At 37.7% G+C, this 18,760-nt stretch overlaps 1 protein-coding gene across 2 annotated transcripts in view; it reads right to left on the bottom strand.

Annotated features, from left to right (window-relative positions):
- Nucleotides 1–18,461, bottom strand: part of PAQR3 (progestin and adipoQ receptor family member 3) — a 29,493-nt gene extending 11,032 nt beyond the window's left edge. For both annotated transcript variants that reach the window (XM_035293462.3, XM_002745677.5), the window contains exons 1-5: nucleotides 18,066–18,461; nucleotides 14,177–14,339; nucleotides 8,948–9,103; nucleotides 5,262–5,459; nucleotides 2,590–2,680 (exon numbers count right to left, since the gene is read on the bottom strand). In XM_035293462.3, the coding sequence (XP_035149353.1) occupies nucleotides 2,590–2,680; nucleotides 5,262–5,459; nucleotides 8,948–9,103; nucleotides 14,177–14,339; nucleotides 18,066–18,250 (793 nt within the window). In that variant the 5' untranslated portion in view covers nucleotides 18,251–18,461. The remainder of the gene's footprint in view (nucleotides 1–2,589; nucleotides 2,681–5,261; nucleotides 5,460–8,947; nucleotides 9,104–14,176; nucleotides 14,340–18,065) is intronic.
- Between the last annotated feature and the right edge of the window lie 299 nt (nucleotides 18,462–18,760).

The raw sequence follows: 18,760 nt of genomic DNA, 5'->3' as shown, positions 1-18,760 counted from the left end.
TCTCAACTCATATTTGGCAGAATGAACAACAACAAAAAATTATTGAGAGGCAAAAGAAGCTAGATGTTATAAATCATGGGGTAATTTAGGTGTAAATTTGTGAGAAGCAGATATACTGTTGTGTTTAGATATAAATCTACCAGAGGCACTTTTTATTTCAAGCAGGTGTGCAAAGAAAAAGTGCTGACCTGAATCTTAAGCTCTCTAACTAATGGAATAATCTGCAGGATGTAATCAGTAATGGGTTAATTAACTAAGGTTGATCAGTTCATATACAACTTCAGAGAACAATTTAATCTCTTTGTGGTCAAATTTAAATTCTAAGATTAACATATGGAAATCTTGAGCTTTCAGTAAATAAAATACAGATTATAATAATTTCAATGAAAATAACATACTCATGGTGCTTCTATGGTTGTATAATGTAAATATTCTTGAACCTTTTTTTTTTCTTACCAATCAGTACAGTACATAGATTTTAAAGTATATGTCAACAAGATTCTTAGCCTTTTTGTACCATGGACTCCTTTGGCAATCTAATGAAGCCTACAGACCTATATATTTTTAAAAAACAAAATATAGAGGATTCCAACAAATATTGATTATCTAATACAACTATCAGAGATCCACTCAATTCTAAACATGGACACCTTAGGGATCCTGGGACCCATCAAATGCCATTGTATTGTGTATACATTTGTAAACATTTGACCTGAGGTAAGTGAAAGCTTTTAGGTTAAAATTTATTTTATTTCCCAGTAGCGAAGTCATACCTGAGGACTTGCCAGAGATAGTTTCTAAGGTATTTATACATGAACATTTAAGACTATCACTTTTCACTGTAAAGACTTTAAATTTTTTCAGTTTCCTTATCTCCACTGCTCTCACGTACCTGAACTCAGGATGTTCTGCTACATGGGGCACATTTTATGTCAACTGTGTCTTGGGGAAGGTTAAGTTACAAAAAATTTGATTTTTTAGAGATGTTCTATATTAAACAATCGGTGACTCCTGATCTGTATATTTTAAGGCCTAAAACCACTATGTCATTAACACATAGAGAATTTTCATGTTTTAGTGTTCTACTTGTCTATTATAAAGAAAAAACAGAATTTTAAAAAGAATTATTAATAAAGTGATACAAAAATATGTTTTACCAGAATTGTTTTCTAAGGGAAATTCTGGCCCTACCAGGAAGATGGTTGGTCTTCAAATCAGCAGCATGTCCTAGATCTGTTCACAAATCCTCATGTTTACAACTCAGGTTTTCCCTTGTATTTCCATTCTTACTTAAAGCTCAGTGGTGGAAAACCAAGTACACAGAGGAATGCATGAGGATCTGTGGGATGCACCTAGGCCAGGGTTTCCATCCTTTCTTCCTCCCCAGCACACGTGACGAGTGGTACAATCCCTTCTCTGATTCACTGTGGAAGTGATTCTTAGCCCAGAAAGAAGAGGGGATAAATTTGCAGTTTAGATTTAAACTGCTCCCTGACTTCTAGCTCTCCAAACTGAAAAAATCAGTTTATGACTCTAAATGTTACTTCTGGCCCATGCCAAAACTCATCTAGATTTGCATCACTCTGTCCCTTACTAAGCCACATATTTCACTTATAAGACCAGGGCTGGGGGACATAGTAATAATTGCTATCATTCATTCAGTTCCTACTAATTGCTAGAAACTTTATTACATGTTATGTGCAGTTTCTCATCTAATCCTCGCTCAACTGTGTTACATGCATTTTCTCATCTAATCCTTACTATAACCCTAGGAAAAAAAAAGTATTTCCATGTTTTAGATAGGAAACGAGTTAAGAGTGCTTAAGTGACTTACTTAGCTCATGTAATGGGACTTGAACACAAGCAGTGTGACTCCAGAACTAAAGTTCTAAAACAAACAAATATGGGTTTTAGAGAATGTTGTTCACTCTATCCAGTGTCTGCTGAGTTATTTTCCATCAGAAAATATTTTCTTTGGACTGAAGAACAAAAAAAGTCTATTGGCTTGTGTATATGTTGGAAACATAAAGACTCTTAATTTTCACTATTTTCTTCCTAGTGCTGGGTGCCAGGAAGCCTAAAGCCAAGTTTGTCACCTTTATCTATTTTATAGATCCCTCTGATGTACATATTGTGAAGTGATCTTTTCACACTTGATTTCACTATTTTTTTTTTTACTGTCCTTTGCTTTTCTTATTTCTTGCTTTATATATCTCTGCATATAAATTACTTTTAAAGAACCAATTGGCATATAAAGAAGTAAATTGTAGTTAATAGTGTTCCACTTTTTAAAAAAAATAGTGGTTGGGAATCAGAAGACTCAAAGTCTAATGTCAGCTTTGTCACTAGTTCATAACCATAAAACAGTGACAACTCCACCTACTGGACTCAATTTACATGGTAAGGATGAAAGATGAAAGGAAAAGTTGTGAAAGCCCTTTGAAAGTTTTAGGTAAGATTTGAGAAGAGAGGACCCATTTCCATAATCAATATTAAAAAATGAAACTAAGTTTTGATGATCTGATGCATATACCTTGGGCATATATATTTAGAATAACAATACAAAACTGCTTTAAAAGAGACACCTACCTGGAAAGTACCGCTCTGGGACTTTAGAAATGTAGAATAGGAAAGCAAGAAGAGCAATCATATACATCACAATTACACGGGGTGCAAAGTCCTGAAAAGCAAAACATATTTTTTCACAGATCTTCCTACTGTTACTGAATTACAAATTTATTATGAATCTAATAGTGGAATTTAAGATTGTTAAATCTGAATTATTTTGCAGATTGTCTCCAGTAATAGAAACCTTATTCTTATATGCTGGAAGCAATCTGCAAGAATGGAGTAAAGAGAATGCCCTAACGATCAGGCTTCTAAAGGGGCTAGAGCTTTAATATGCTGAAGTTCCTAAGGGCACCCAACTCCATCTACAATGTAGGTATATGGATGGAATGCATTTGGGAATGGAGTTGCCAGGTAAATAAGCAAAGACACTGAAGATGAGGAACTTATGGCTGGAAAAGACCTAAGGAGTCTACCCAAGACAGAAATCTGTTCCAATATCCCAGATAAATGGTCCTCTTGAACACTACTATATGAAGCACTTTGTCTCATTACTGATACAGTATTGAAAAGGCTTTCCTGGCCCTGAGGAAATCTAGCAAGCTATCCTTATACATATTGTTCCGAATACTGGTTATAAACCTAATTTACTGAGAACTCATTTAAGAAATAAGGACAGGCTGAGTGCATGGCTCATGCCTGTAATCTTACCACCTTGGGAGGCTTTGGCAGAAGCATCATTTGAGGACAGGGGTTCAACATTAGCCTGAGCAACATAGTAAGACTCCTATCTCTCTCTCTCTCTCTATATATATATATTTTTTTTGTAACTAGCCAGGCATGGTGGTGCACGCCTATAGTCCTAACTACTTGGGAGGCTGAGGTGGGAGGATTGCTTGAGCTGAGACCTTTGAGGTCGAGAGAGAGAGAGGGGAGAGGGGAGGGAGGGAGGGAGGGAGGGGGGAGAGAGAGAGAGAGAGAGAGAGAGAGAGAGAGAGAGAGAGAGAGAGAGAGAGATTGTTTCAAAGAAATAAAAAAATAAAAACAAATTTCTCCTTCCTCTTCAAATATGAGAATCATCATAGTCCTCCCTAACTTCTATATTTTTCAAATTAATCAATCTCAGATTTCTCAAACATTCTAGAACACAAATTGATCCTGCCTCCCAAGGTTAACCCTAAAGACCTTTTAATCTTTGGTTAAAGTGCCTGTCTTTCAGTCTTTGTTAAATTAGAGCTTACAGAATTTCTCTGTAAGTTTCCCTTTGCTTCCTCACTGGAATGATCTGTGATCATATTAGTGTTCCATCTTTGAAAACTATTATCTAAGCCATCTTTCAATTTTAAGATTTGTGAATACAAAAAAATTCCCATTTTTTTCTTAATTTCTCTAAAATTCACTTAGTGGGTCTTATTCTTTTTATCATTATAAGCGCAAAAGAAATGTGTTTATCACATCCAAAAATTTTGGTCACGTCTATATCAACAACTAATTATTCCAGTTGGAATTTATCTAGAGTGGCAGTTCCCCATTCCATTTGCTTATTATCAGGGAATCAAAATTGTCAGAAAGACGTTTTCACAGATAGGAGGATTACTGATATCCCTCACCACTACTGTCTCACCTTTCTCCCAATTTCCTTATTTATGAAGAAATCATCACCCTTGTCCTAAAATTGGACAAGTGGCCAGTTCCTATCGCTCAATTCACTGTCACAGAATTTCCTTTCTTTTCAGCTGTATACCCAACTGTTTTCCTCTATACTGTTGCCAACTTCATGCAAATAAATGTAAGCCCACTAATGATCCCTCTTCTTCTAGTAAAATCTGATTCTTTTGAATAAAACCCACCTTTAAAAACATTCTAGACAAAGGTCCCATTGCAACAAGTATATGTGATTTCTGTCGAGTTTCTTGGCTTATTTACTTGTATTAAAAATTCTCAAGTTTACTCTCTAGTGAATACTTAGAGCATTTTCATAACAATCTCTAAGAATGTAAGTCTTATTTCTAATCCTTATCTCAAGGATCCTGAGTTCTCACTGAGGCTCTTCCTAATGCACATCAACTGTTCCCCCACAATACCTGAATCTTATAAATAACTCTTCTTTTATTTCTCAACATATTTTCCTTGCTGGATTGAATATGCTTCCCTGGCTCCAGCTACCAATATAATGATGATTTCTAAATCTTTATTTCCAGTTTCAAACTCTGGCTGAAATCCCAGATCCTATCTCTACCTTTACATCGAACGGTACCCTAAACTCATCAGGTCCAACAAAAAAATCCTTTACAACCTCCCTTCACACCCTTTAAAAGATATTTGTTCCTACTTCTATACTTGCATTATCATTGCCATTATCACTGATTCAGCAGACAAAGCTAGAAACTTTAGAGTCTTCCTCCACAAATTAGGCCTTGGGTATTTATATATTAAGGGTAACAGAGGATAAGAATGTATTATTTTACAGAAAGACAACTCAGAGAAAAACATTATTTAGATTTTACCTCGACTTCTGCAAGGTATGCTTATTTACATGGCTGTGAAAATATGGCATCAATATGCAATTACAAATATGTTCTCAAATGCCAAACATCCACTCACTTGGCCTGATTATACTACTTTACCCAAAAGGAATAAAATTGAAAGACAAAAAAAAAAAGAGAGAAAAATATCAACTACATTCAACCTACCTGTACAATAGGAGCACCGATTCCTCCATTGAGCCAAACCCAATGAAGAGTGGGAATCACTCCATACCCCGAAACAGAACAAAAGATGATAGAACGGAGCCTTTGCCATTGCTGTGTGAGGTAATTGGGATGAATCTGCGCAAAGAACACTGCCAGGATCATAGCAAGCACTGTGATCAAGTACACCTGACGCCAGTACTAAAATGAAAGAAAATAAAATTTTAATTACATTATTAACATTAAGGGAACTGAAAATGTAATCCTGGCTTTTACATTACAAATTCCAAACTCTATTTACTCGGTATTTGCATTTCAAAACAGGATTATCCCCCTTCCTTAAAAAATATGTTCCATACAACGTTTAGGTTTCTCAGGATGACAAATCAAGTTCCAAAGTGAGCTGGTAAAAGATCACGTTTATCCATACAAAATCATTTTCTGATTACCTATTATGTGCCAGGCACAGTTCAAGTGCTGTAAAAGCAAAGATGACTACGACATGGACTCTCCCAGCAGTGAGCTCACAGACTATGGAAGGGGCAGACATGTAAACAAATGATTATAATCTTATGGTAGATATTGTAACTGCGTTAGGAACACAACATTGTAGAACCATAGAAGAGAGAACAGTTAACTTGACTTGGTAGCTAAACAATGCTTCATAGAGGAGATGACTTCTAAGACTTTGTGGGAAGACAGAGCTCTCAGGAAAGAGAACAGCAAATGCAGCAGGAAGTTTTGAGAAGAAAGGCTGAAAAGGCATACTCTAAGGCTAAATGTTTTGAACTTTACCATACTGGCACTGGAGGAATAGCAGAATTCTTTAAGAATAGTGTGACACAGCTGTTTTTCAAAAAAACTGACTTATTAGAAAGACAACTCTGACATCAGTGTAGAAAAAAGGTGACAGGAAACCAGCTAGAAAGATACTTGTTTATTCAAAGAGAGAATGGGGGCATGGACTCCTGTTTAATAAAGTTGATGTGAGCACCAGATTTAGGAGGCATTTTTGAAATAAGCTCCAGTCATAATGGCTGACTGGATGTGTGAGAGGACAGTAGAGGAAAGCTTGACTGTTTCTAGCCTGAAAGCCCACATAAATGGCTTCTATTAATGAAGCAAATGAACAAACATCTTTGTTTATTTGGTCCAGGTTTGGTGTGTGTGTGATGGGGGAAGAGAACAGGAGCATGAAAAAACACACACTTAGCTTAGGTTTGAAGGGCTTATGGGATATGTAGGTATTTAAATAAGCAGTTAGCTGGTCTTCAAGTCAAAAGTCACATAAGACAAGAGTTCTTAATCTGGGCTCCAAGGACTTCTTTGGGGATATTAACTTCCTAAAATCAAATGTCAGATTGTTTGTTTAGGTGTGTGCCTAAAAGTACATTCTACTGGATCTAGGGTCCATAGTTTTCAATTGTATTCTGAAAGCAGCTGTGTTCCTTAAAAGGTAAAATGAGCCTTTTATAGGTCTACAGCAACTGAATACTTGAAAATGATTAGAAACCAGAAGGAAGAAAGCAGTTTTTCCTCTAAACAATTATGGACTGACTGTATCAACTACAGTAGTTCCTTTATCTTTCTAATCTATCTTGGACTTTTAGTTTTTCTCATAAGAGATATACAAAAAGTATCTCACTTTGATGTTTAGCAAGAGATAAATGGAAAACAGTTCCAGACAAACACAGAGTAAGATAAGCAAAACAATTAAGAAATTACAAGCACCTGGTTATAAAGTATGTTCTAATTTTTTTAAAAGATGTAAACAGTTTCATGTGAAATGAGTAAGTTATGAAAGCTGAGCAGAAATAAATAGTATACTACTAAAATCAAGTCAATTTACAACAAGATTGCCTGCATATATACTTAATTATGTGCTTATGTTCCAAAGTGATTAGGCCTAAAAAGCAAATAGTTCACATTTAAGCAGCTGCAATTAATAATGCTCTTACATATTCAAATCAAATTTGTGATTTTTCTCTTCGCTAATTTTCATACCAGATATGTTGACAGTTTTCTCTGCTATTGTGTAGAGACAAAGGTCTACTGAAAAATCCCAAGCAATCTGAGGAATCCCACACTGTGGCCAATCTTCCCAGTAAATGAAGGCTGGGGACTGTGCCTTAGAGCAGTGGTCCCCAACCTTTCTGGCTCCAGGGACTGGTTTTGTGGAAGACAATTTTTCCATGAATTGTGCTGTGATGCAGGGGTGGGTAAGGCAAGGATGGTTTTGGGATAATTCAAGTATATTACATTTATCGTGCACTTTATTTCTATTATTATTACATTGTAATAATAATAATTATACAACTTACCATAATGCAGAATCGGTGGGAGCCCTGGGCTTATTTTCCTGCAACTAGACAGTCCTCATCTGGGGGTGATGGAAGACAGTAACAGATCATCAAGTATTAGATTCTCATAAGGAATGCACAACCTAAATCCTTTGCATGTGCAGTTCACAATGGGGTTCGCGCTCCTATGAGAATCTAATGCCGCTGATCTGACAGGAGCTGGAGCTCAGGTGGTAATTTGAGCGATGGGAAGTGACTGTAAATACTAAACTTCCCTTTTAAAGGGAAGCTTCCCTGTAAAAAGGAAACTTCCCTTGCTCGCCTGCTCACCTCCTGCTGTGTGGCCTTGTTCCTAACAGGCCACAGACAGGTTCTAGGGGCTGGTGATCCCTGCCTTACAGCACCTACTACATGGCGGGCCTTGGGCAGGACAGGTTCTATTCTTTGTGACTAGGACTAGAAATAAGTAGCAGGTATATTGCTCCTGAGGGAGAAGCTCAGTCTTGGTTCTGAAGGGGAGATAACTAGAAGGGCAAAAAAACCCACAAAGGTATGGTAGAAAAACAGGAGGAAAACAAAGTAGGGTCAAAGGGGACTTTCTGAAAGGGAGAACTTGAGATGTACTGAGCCCATGGGAACCTTCAATTTGTCTTCTTGGCTGGAACATGAGGTGATGAGTTAGGGGTTCTAATAAGGTTTGGTTGGCCAATATTTTCAGGTCAGGTGCTGTATTATCTGATTACAGTGTTGCAAATGCTGCTTTGCAAAAGACAAAAACTGACTTGTGTATGAACTTATGGACAGAAAGCAGAGTTGATCCAGAACTCAGAAAAGACACATCTTGCATTTGTTAAAGACATTCACCCCTATCTGGTCTGTCTTACAGGCCAACCCCTAAATGTAAGACTGAGGACAGGAAAACATTTTTTACAGAAGAATATGGGCTAATTCAGATATACTTTCATTTATTCTTTTTCACTGAGAGGAGGAAAAAGAAATGGAAAGCAGTAACCAACTTCATAATTTTAACAAGTATTATTTTTAACTTTAATTCTATAAACACACAAAAGATATATAATGTGCATATCTGAGGAACCATGCAGCCATACAGACTTAGTGAAAACATTAAAAATTTAATGTCTACAGTACGTTTCAGAAAATAACTGTATATATATTTTCCAACAGAAAATTAGTAAAATAAATATGGAACTGATAAAGAGATGTTAGAAATGACAGGGCCATTTTGAAAAATAAGTTTATGCTTATACAAGACTCTTCTATTTATTCTATAAGTTAATTATGTACTTATTCAGAAATTCAAAAGAACCAAGGCAAGAAAACCCAAGACCTATATGAAAGGTAGAATGTAAAATGTCTCAATCTACTTACGTTATTACAATAAAATGCATAAAATACTCCTGAGACATAGCAGCCCAGTATGCCAATAGAAATTCCTGCATAATCTAATGCCATCCATCTTCGACATGTTTTTTCTGACCGGTGGCAGGAAAAAAGATGATAGCCCACAGAGCAAAGCATACAGACCTGTGGAAAATAAAAAAAATCTTAACAAAGTGACTAAAGAAACCAAAGCAACTTATGCATAATGATCAGGGAAATAGTTAAGAGGCTAGGCTTTCTTTTTTTTTTTTTTTTTTTTGAGACGGAGTTTCGCTCTTGTTTACCCAGGCTGGAGTGCAATGGCGCGATCTCGGCTCACCGCAACCTCCGCCTCCTGGGTTCAGGCAATTCTCCTGCCTCAGCCTCCTGAGTAGCTGGGATTACAGGCACGCGCCACAGTGCCCAGCTAAGTTTTTGTATTTTTAGTAGAGACGGGGTTTCACCATGCTGACCAGTATGGTCTCGATCTCTTGACCTCGTGATCCACCCGCCTCGGCCTCCCAAAGTGCTGGGATTACAGGCGTGAGCCACCGCGCCCGGCCCCGAGGCTAGGCTTTCAATTCAAACATTTATGGGCTTGGATTCTATCTCTGTGGCTTATAGTAGAGCAAGCCATGTCATTACTCTAATGCCTCAATTCCCTCATGGGGAAACGGAGATAATAATAATGAAAGAGAAAAGTTAAAATAACTAGATTATAAAATGAAAATTATAAATAAATAGCACAGTAATGGGAAAGTTAAACAACACAAATGTTTTAAAACTATCATCTGAGGCTTGTTTTGATCCATGAATTCATTTCTTTTTAAAGAGTATTTATTATATTTCTAGACACAGGTCAAAAAAAAAAAAAAAAAAGAAGAAGAGTATTTACTATAGAAGCAAAACATATCCTTAAAAAAAATCAAAGAATATAAATATAAGACCCTGTCACTCAATCTATTCCCCAGAAGTAGCCACTGTTAACGTTTGTTGTGTCTTTCCAGATATTTTCAAGACATATGTCAAACACCTGTGATATATTAGTCTACACATATGCACACATGATAAGTATATATACATACACATTTTAAAATTAAATGAAATCACACTATGTGTTCTGTTCCACAAATTTGCTTTTTTTCATTTAAGAATTTTCATGTCTGTCTGAGATTCATTGTATAGAGTTTACTTTATAGTTCTAAGGTAAATACAGCTTTACTGCCTTCAAGAAAAAACAGGCCAGTGTTATAGTGGCTCATGCCTGTAACCCCAGCATTTTGAAAGGCCATGGTGGGAGGATCACTTGAGCATAGGAGTTTGAGACCAGCCTGGGCAACATAGGGAGACCTCATTTCTACAAAAAATAAAAAATTAGCTGGGCATGGTGGCATGTGCCTGTGGTTCCAGCTACTTGGGGGGCTAAGGCAGGAGGATTGCTTGAGCCTGGGAGATCGAGGCTGCGGCAAGCCGTGACTGCACCACTATGCTCCAGCTTGAGTGACAGAGTGAGACCCTGTCTCAAAAAATATTAATAATAATTTTTTAAAAATCATGACTTGCTAACTTTATATGGTTGCCACACTGAAAGTAAAGCTAATCTGATTCAATCAGCTGCTCTGATAGTTGATAAGGTTTCTATGGCAGAATGCCTTTCAGCCATCAAGTATCTGCTGTGTGTCATACATTGGATGGGATACAGAATCACTGAACAAACAGTACAGTAAGAAGTCCTTCTAGACTTCAGTGCAGAGCATAATTGGAAAAGGAGGGAGAATATTGACTCTGTGGGAGTACATGTGCATTTGGAAGATGGGACTGGTGGAAAGAAAAGAGTATCAGAGAAGGGCTTTTCACTGAGCTGGATTTTAAACGTTGAGCTGGCATTCACCAAGGACATAAAAAAAAGGTGTGCACGTTTATGGTGGGGGGTTGGGAATTAAGGAAAAGCATCATATTCTTTTATTATGACATGTCCTATACATTAATGGGTTTTAACTTCAATATTATAGGTAAGATATGATACTCCTGAAGATTTTAAGTGCCCCCTTACAGAGGTGTGGACTAGAAGGGCTGAAACAGGAGGTTATAGGAATAGCCTTGGAGAGCACATACTGAGACAATGACAGTGGGGGTGGAGACAATGGGACAAATAAACAATATGAAGTAGGTACAATTGATAAACATTTTGTAAACAATTGCTAAGGCAGTAAAATGGTCAAATAGCTATTAATATTTTATATTCTGGTCATTAAACAAATCTAGTTACTATAGACTCAATTATCAATATTCAATAATAATGTACTTTGTCACAACTTCATTGCATCATCGTCTAAAATCCTTAATTATCTATAGTTTTTTGGTTACTAAGCAACCAATCAATAGCTAACTCTAAGTTAGTTATTTAAACATAACTCTAAGAAGCTTGGTTATTTGTTTTCTCAGATTATCCTTGATATTAAGCACCACAAATCAGGAGAACATGAAGGTATATACTCTCATTGATGGGGAAAGATCCCATTGCCACAATGTTGAATGACACAAGAGCAGGTCACAAAATAGCAAGCAGGGATGACTGTAGTGTAGAAGTAGGTAGACAGGTAACTGAGTGGGCAGGTAGGCAGGTGCAAGATAGCTATGCTTACACAAACATACACATTTGGGTTAAACTCGTTTAACGCAAATGTCCAATGTGAATACCTCTGAAAAGTGGAATTTCAAGTGATTTTTTTCTTCCATAAATTTGTTTGCTTAAATTTCTACATGATTATATCTTGCAGTAGTAATTAGAAACAAAAATAAAGCTAATTTCATTGTGAAAAAGAAAAAGAAGAAAAACTACGGTATCTAAGTAAAATAAAAAATAAATAGTGTTAACAGAAAACTCCAGGTTTTAAAAGTTAACCCATACCTAGTATGCCCTGTTTAAGAAGGAATGTGTTATTTTTAGAGTTCCTTTAAAAATGGACTGAAAGAAATCTGGCAAATTGGGTATGTTTCAGTTATAATGGAAAGTTCCCTTCTATGGAGACAAAGCAGACAGATAATTACAGTGTTACATTCCATATCTAAGCTCCTTGCATGCTAACAAAATACCTCATGGTTTGATCCCTGTCAATCACTCCAGCCTTATCTCTCTCATTCTCCTAGGTTTCAACCACAAAAACCAGCACCTGCAAGTCCAGAAAGTGCTAAGAAAGTAAGTCTTGCTTCTTTTTTCTGCTTAAATGCCCTGCCTCACTGTCTCTTTTGCTCTTCTACGAGTGGCTTGACCTTAATACCAAGTTGGTTCTGTTTAGCACTGTTTTACTGATGCCTAGCATAATGTCTGGATGTATACAGGACACATTCAACAAGTATTTGTTCACTGAATGTAAATGGATTAAATCTAGTGAAAGGCATTATTGTTCTAAAGTTCTTCTCCAAAATACAAATGCCCCAGGAAGGTTCAAAGCCCCTAAATTACATTCTCTTGTTCGGAATGTACTCTGTTAATCTGGTTGAGAGGAAACCACTAAGGCACATAGAAGCACAGGAGTTACAAAAATGTTATATCTTTTAATATTAAACGTAAATCAATATTAATTAATGTATTTATGGTTTACTGGACTGTCCATTGACCCTAAGAATCTGGAGAACTCAGGTGAACAAGTTATAATTTGATAAAAAGAAGTGGTCTTTTTCAAGTAGGGAAGATGTGCTCATTTGTCTTTAGTAAGTTGTACAGCATGAATGATAACAATAATCATTACACTAGCAATTAGGAGAACAGGATCTTACTACCCTGCTGAATAATCCTGGGCAAGTCACTGTAATACTTTGGCTCTATTTCTTTATTGGCAATTGCTGTCATTATTTAATCCTTTTAGTTTTGCAATGTATTGTTTTATTAGGTCAATATCGAAATTAATATATTCTCTGAACTAACATCAGCTGTGGCAGGTGGTGAAGGCATGAAGAATAGGCCTAGGGATAGTGGAAAAGAGCAGGGATTCTCAGAGTAGATACTATGCATACAACTAACAAGAATATAAGCTAGCTACTTTTAACTTAATGATTATTAAGAGCATGTTAATCTATACTGAGATACACCTAAAAATTAACTAAAAAGAAATTGCTTCATTTCCATTAGAAAATTCGTTATGGATTGTAAGGAATATTTTTAGCTAGAATCAGGACAAAAATTAGACCTCAGAGAGTGTATTTTTAAAAAATATTTGAAGAAAAAATAATTTTCTAATAAAAATAGATTATGCTTTCCCTCAAAGAAAATTAAAATATTATTCTAAAACCTGAAATTAGAAAAGGGGAAAAGAGATTCTTTTTTTGTTTTTTGCTGTGTTTCTTGGTCATTTAGGTCCAAAGTTTAAACTTGAGTAAAATGATGACACTCCGAAATAAAATAATATACAATGAAAGCAACATCTGTACAGCTGAGTTATAAGGTTCTCCTCTCAAACTCAGCAGCAACAGGCTAACTGCAGGGAATGCTAGTCTGTGTCTGTCATGAGAAAGGGGGATAAAAAGTTTGTTTTTCTTTTCATATGTATGTTTCTCTATATTCTCTGCATTAAAAAAAAAGTTGATTTATGTCGGTAGGACTATGGCCCATATTTGTTTTCTTCTTGAAAATTATCTGTTTGAAATCCACTAAATGTAACTTTTAAAGACATTTTTACAGATTCTTAAAAAATGCCAGTGCTATGGAACTAACAAATATAAGAGGTAGAGAGGAAAAGAAAAGGAATGTATTTGAAGCCAGGCAAATGGGTTCAAAGGAAATTAACATTAAAGCAACAGAACAAAAAAATCAATACCAGCAAAACAGGATAGTAAAATGCAGTATGGAAATAACAAATACAAAAATAACAGACGCAAACAGGAAAGAGATGAAAAATCTTCCCAAACAAGATTTAAGTAGACACTAGTGTTGTACTTAAGCCAGATAATAGAATGCAATCAAAGATTCCAATTTTTTAAATTAATCTCAAAGCAGAGGTGCCCAAAAAGAAGAGGAAAGAAACAAGTTTTTCTCAATCTTTGTAATTTAATGGATTTCAAACATACTCTTATAAGAACAGACTGTTTTGGTGTTTAGGTTATGGAAATGAATACGCTTGACCTACATGCCATTCTGGGGCTCTTAAAGTAAGTGGAAGGTTTGAGGTAAGGTCACCTAACCAAGCCTGCCTGACGAAAGTTCTGTTTACCAATAGCAGTATTTGTGAAATGACTTACCTGGAAGCAGAACAGACAAATAGAACAAATTACAAAATCTTCTCTAGACGCACTTGCTGAAGGTAACACAGATGTCATGTCATATATTCCCAGGGTGAAGAAGAGAAAGAAACCCAGCAAATGACTCCAGATGTTTACTGTCTCGTTAGATAAAATAAACAAACTGGAAAATAAACAAACATGGAACTGAGATTCACACTGGCCAACTTACTGTCACATTCAAAGGTTAGGGACAATTTTGAGGAGTTACCTAATACTTGCTCCTTTAAGCTCTTACCCCACCTGTACCTTTCTAAGTTAGATATAAAATCTAATTAAATTATTCTAAGTTTTTCCACATCTCCACCAATCCCGGGACCACAGTTTTTTGGGTGCTCACTTCTATTATCATACTTACCATTTCCTTCTCTGTATTAACAGATTTACATATAAATTCCATCTCATCTTCCAGCCTATCAACTCCCCCTAATGGTCAGTACCATTCATCTTTATGACACCACTGTTCACAATGCCTTGCTCAGCTTAGTCTATGGACTAAAAGTCTCCAGAAATGAATGCGTAGAGGAAATCTGGATGTTAGCTAGCATATTCTATCAATAATATGTATCTGAAAACCTGGTCAGTGCAAGGTTAGGGATGAACTTGAAATACTTTCTTAGAATTCATTAAATACAAATGCAAAAGTAAACAGACGTAAGAGAAGCAAAATAAATATATATTGATCCATTGGAAAGGTTCAAGATAAGCATGATGGAACAACTTTGCTGTGGATGTTTTAAAACCAATCTAGTTTCTAGGTGGCATAAGTTTCTCCTTTTTAGAAACAACAGAACTTTACTTTTAATATGGGTACTATGTGCCCTCTTTCAAAATGCTCTGGCTAACCTGTCTTGGCAGCACAGGCTGTTGGATAGCGAACCAATCCCAGTCAAGAGACTCACTGTCTCTACCACACACAAGTCACTTAACCTCTCTGGGCTTCAGTTCCTTCATCTATAAAGTCATGGAGCTATATTAGATGCTGCTGCAAGTTTCTTGCAGCTCCTTTCTTACTTCTATGAAATGGTTCTCCAGATGTGGATAGGACTCATCAGATTATTTACTGAAAGGTGATATCATGACTAAAGATTAAAATACTCTTGCATTTGTCTGTAAAACATAGTATTTTTGCCTAAATTTAGGATTTTGGCCTTCTCTGATTCAGAAATCCTTGTCAGTAATCACTGACATGTAACTCTAAATTTGTAGCAGTCACTACGGTTCTTTCTCATTTGTACAAAAAATGGAATTTCCTACTTATTTTGCTTCTCTTAAGTTCATTTCTTATAAAAATGAAAGTGAGAAACATAGTGTCCGCTACAAATTTAGTTATGTGTCAATACTTACTAGTAAGGATATCTGAATCAGTGAAGGCCAAATACATGATGTACATAGCAAGTTGTCAAAACTATCAAATGATCATCAAGAATAAAGTGAATCTTGGATCATGAATTTCAGGCTTTATCATGTACAAGCATCAAGTGTAAAGACAACTTATAAGTGGGGGAAGGGATACACAAATGTGCTTGAAACAACTAACTACAGGACTGTTTTGACAGTCAATACTATGCTCTGCCTATTACCTCAGAAGTTTTCATTTTTTGACATCCAGTATAACCTAACTGAACTGAGAGGCACAACCTTACTATGTTCCTTGCAGCTAACAGAGGATTGGCAAAACTGCTAGGACATACAAAACCTCCTCAGATTACATCCAAAATCTGTCCCAGTCACTCCTGAAAGCCAAAAGGAGAGAGGAGGCCAAAGCCTGAACCAGGAAAAGATAAAGCTGGTGGGAAGGCAAGAACATCTCCAATAAAGAATCTACTCTTACTGGAAGAAAAGTTAGGTGCCTCGCCTAACAGATGTAGCTTAAGCATACTCTGAGAATGACCTTATATGGAAAACACACTTGAATGTGTTTACAGTTCCAACCACCGCCAACCCTTAGATCCATTCCTTATCTATGAAGAACATCTGAGCCCCTGTCCCATCTCAAATGCTGACTGTACATGGGATGGAGGCCTTTTGTTTTGTAAATGAAGATTACCAGGTGTAGGTTGTTGGGGGAAAGGTGCTAAGTAAAAATGCCATATAGATTGCATGCTTTCTTCAGGTGGCAGAGGTTCTCCTGTCCAGCCCACTGCCACTGGACCTGTCTGCAAATCACCCTAGTAAAACCCTATGTCTTGTTTACTGGCTTTGGGTCTCTTCTTCCGTTTTTCAAACCTGGTGCTTTCCCTACTGAAGTTAATAGGAATTAACAGCACCACATCTTAGTATTCTGTTCAGTTTTAAAATCAATAATCATCTTCATTATCATCATCTGTTCAGCTTCAAAATCATTGGTGACGACAACAATCACCATTTATTGAGGGCTTATTAGGTCCCAGGCCATGTATAGCGTTTTATATACAGAATCTCATTGAATCCTTTTAACCTCTGGAAGCAGATACTGTGACTACCTTCATTTTTACATGTGGGTATAATGAGGCTCAGTGAGGTAACATTTTGCTCCAGGTCCCAGAGCTGTTAAGTGGCAGATTTGGATACTAAAGTCTTTGACTTAACAGCTCAAGATCTAATGCTCTATACTTCGTTTTCCACTTTATGAGATTCAGACCCTAACATCAGAATGCAGAGGACCACTGCTAGTGGGTAGAAAATATTTAAGGCAATTCACTGCTTGCCCTATTCTTGTGGAACCCCAGATCCAAAGCAGAACCCAGCTGTCTAATTACTCATGCACAGGAGGCATTGGGGAGGAAAAGGGTAATCACGCTTCAAGTTGTGAATCCTAAGGGCCATCCATTCAAGCCAAGTAGGGATGGGCAGTGATGTCACCTTGTGACCATGAGTCACAGAACACTTTCATGGCAGGACAAAAGGAAAGAAGGATAGGAAAAGACAATGCTGGAAAAATCAAGAATGAGACATGTGGTTGCTGCTTAAGCAATGCAACAGCCCACATTCTGGCACTAGGGTTTGCCACTATAGTGACCTGGAGCTAACCAACATCTGTATCTTAATTTTCCTAAAGCAGAGGTCTTGTATTTTAGTACAGTGAGTTTGGACTGAGTTGCTCCAAGAACTAGAATATTTTTCCGTTTTGTTTTTTTAAACATAAGTTTTCAAGGGACTGTGGTTTTAAAGGTTTAGAATGATAAATAAATTTCTTTCTTAGAGATGCTTCTGTGGTGCTCTAGTGGAGGCTGGGTGCCCGTTATGGGCTCTCTTTACCACAGTGGTTTTCTTACGCAGCATTTTTTCCACATGGTTATTATGTAATTGTTCAATTCTCTCTTTAATGTCTGTCACCCAGGCTACACCTTAGTAGCTTCATGAGAACAAGGGCCAAGTCGGCTTTCTTTTCAGCATGGGCTCCATAAGTATTTGTTAAATGAGTAAGTCTCGGGTGTATACATTAACTTGTTTTCTATTATACAGGCATTTATCTGGCCTAAAGCAACTGAATTCCCACAGTGCTGCTCTAAAAAGAAAGCAGAGCTTAGATATACACTGGGCAAATGTGGCTCAGCCTCATTCTAACATATATCTCAATGAGCTGGACAAACCGAATAAAGGATGTAAAAGCCCTTTGTAAGCAACAAAGCGACATAGGAAAGTTATAATTATGATGATTGTTACTATCATGATTGACAGGTGGATCAAATACCCCGGCTAGGTAAGGGAGATAAAGGGGGAGAAGAGGAAGCAAAAAGGGATGAAAAGGATGGGGCAGCGGGGAAATAATGGGTAAGTAGAAAGGCGGGGAAAGCGGCAGGGGGACCAGACAAAAGGGTGTAGGTGAGAGAAGGGGGCACGCCAGGCGGAGGCGGCCAGACCGTACCTTTTGATACACAGCCTGGACGGCAGGTAGGCCCGGTAGCCGTCGGTGATGTACGGGTTGTCCTTGAGGGACACGGGGATCTGCTCATAAGTGTACAGGCGGATGCCACGGGGCACCAGGACAGGCCAGTACTGGTAGCTGCCCAGCTCGATGTAATGCGCGCTCTTCAGCAGCTTCTGATGCATCGTTCCCAGCTGCCGCCGCTCCCAGGCTCGGGAGCTCGCCCAGGCCCCGCCTCCCCGGGGAGGGGGCTTCACCGCTGGAGCCCCCGCCCCGGAGCCCGCGGACACTGCGCGAGGTCCTACCGCGCCGCTTCTGCCCAGAGCTGGGATCCGCTCACACACCGGCCTCAGCCGTCAGCGCTGCGGCGGGCCCGGCGGCGTCGCAGCTTCTTCTGACGTCAGCGCGCCGCGGAGGTCCTGCCCCTCAGCCCTCTCTGGGTAGGGAGAGAGCGTGCTCTCGTGGCTGCCTGAGCGCCCGCGCGTCTCTAGCGATGTGGTTTGGCGGCGCCCGGGGTCTTCGTTTGCCTGTGAGAAAAGCCGAAAGCATAGAGCTACAGGAGAGTAAAAGTAGATTTTTTTTCTTTTTCCGTTTTTTATTAGAAGTAATAATTGCTGCATTTTGAAAAATCAAGAGGAAAAGAGTTAACAGGAAGAAAAGTTCGAGGTAATTACCATTTAGTTTATGCTTGTAAT

The sequence above is a fragment of the Callithrix jacchus genome, chromosome 3 (assembly GCF_049354715.1).
Source record: "Callithrix jacchus isolate 240 chromosome 3, calJac240_pri, whole genome shotgun sequence".
Lineage (NCBI taxonomy): Eukaryota > Metazoa > Chordata > Mammalia > Primates > Cebidae > Callithrix > Callithrix jacchus.
Note: the sequence above shows the minus strand (reverse complement) of the source record. Positions and strands in the feature narration are given on the sequence as shown.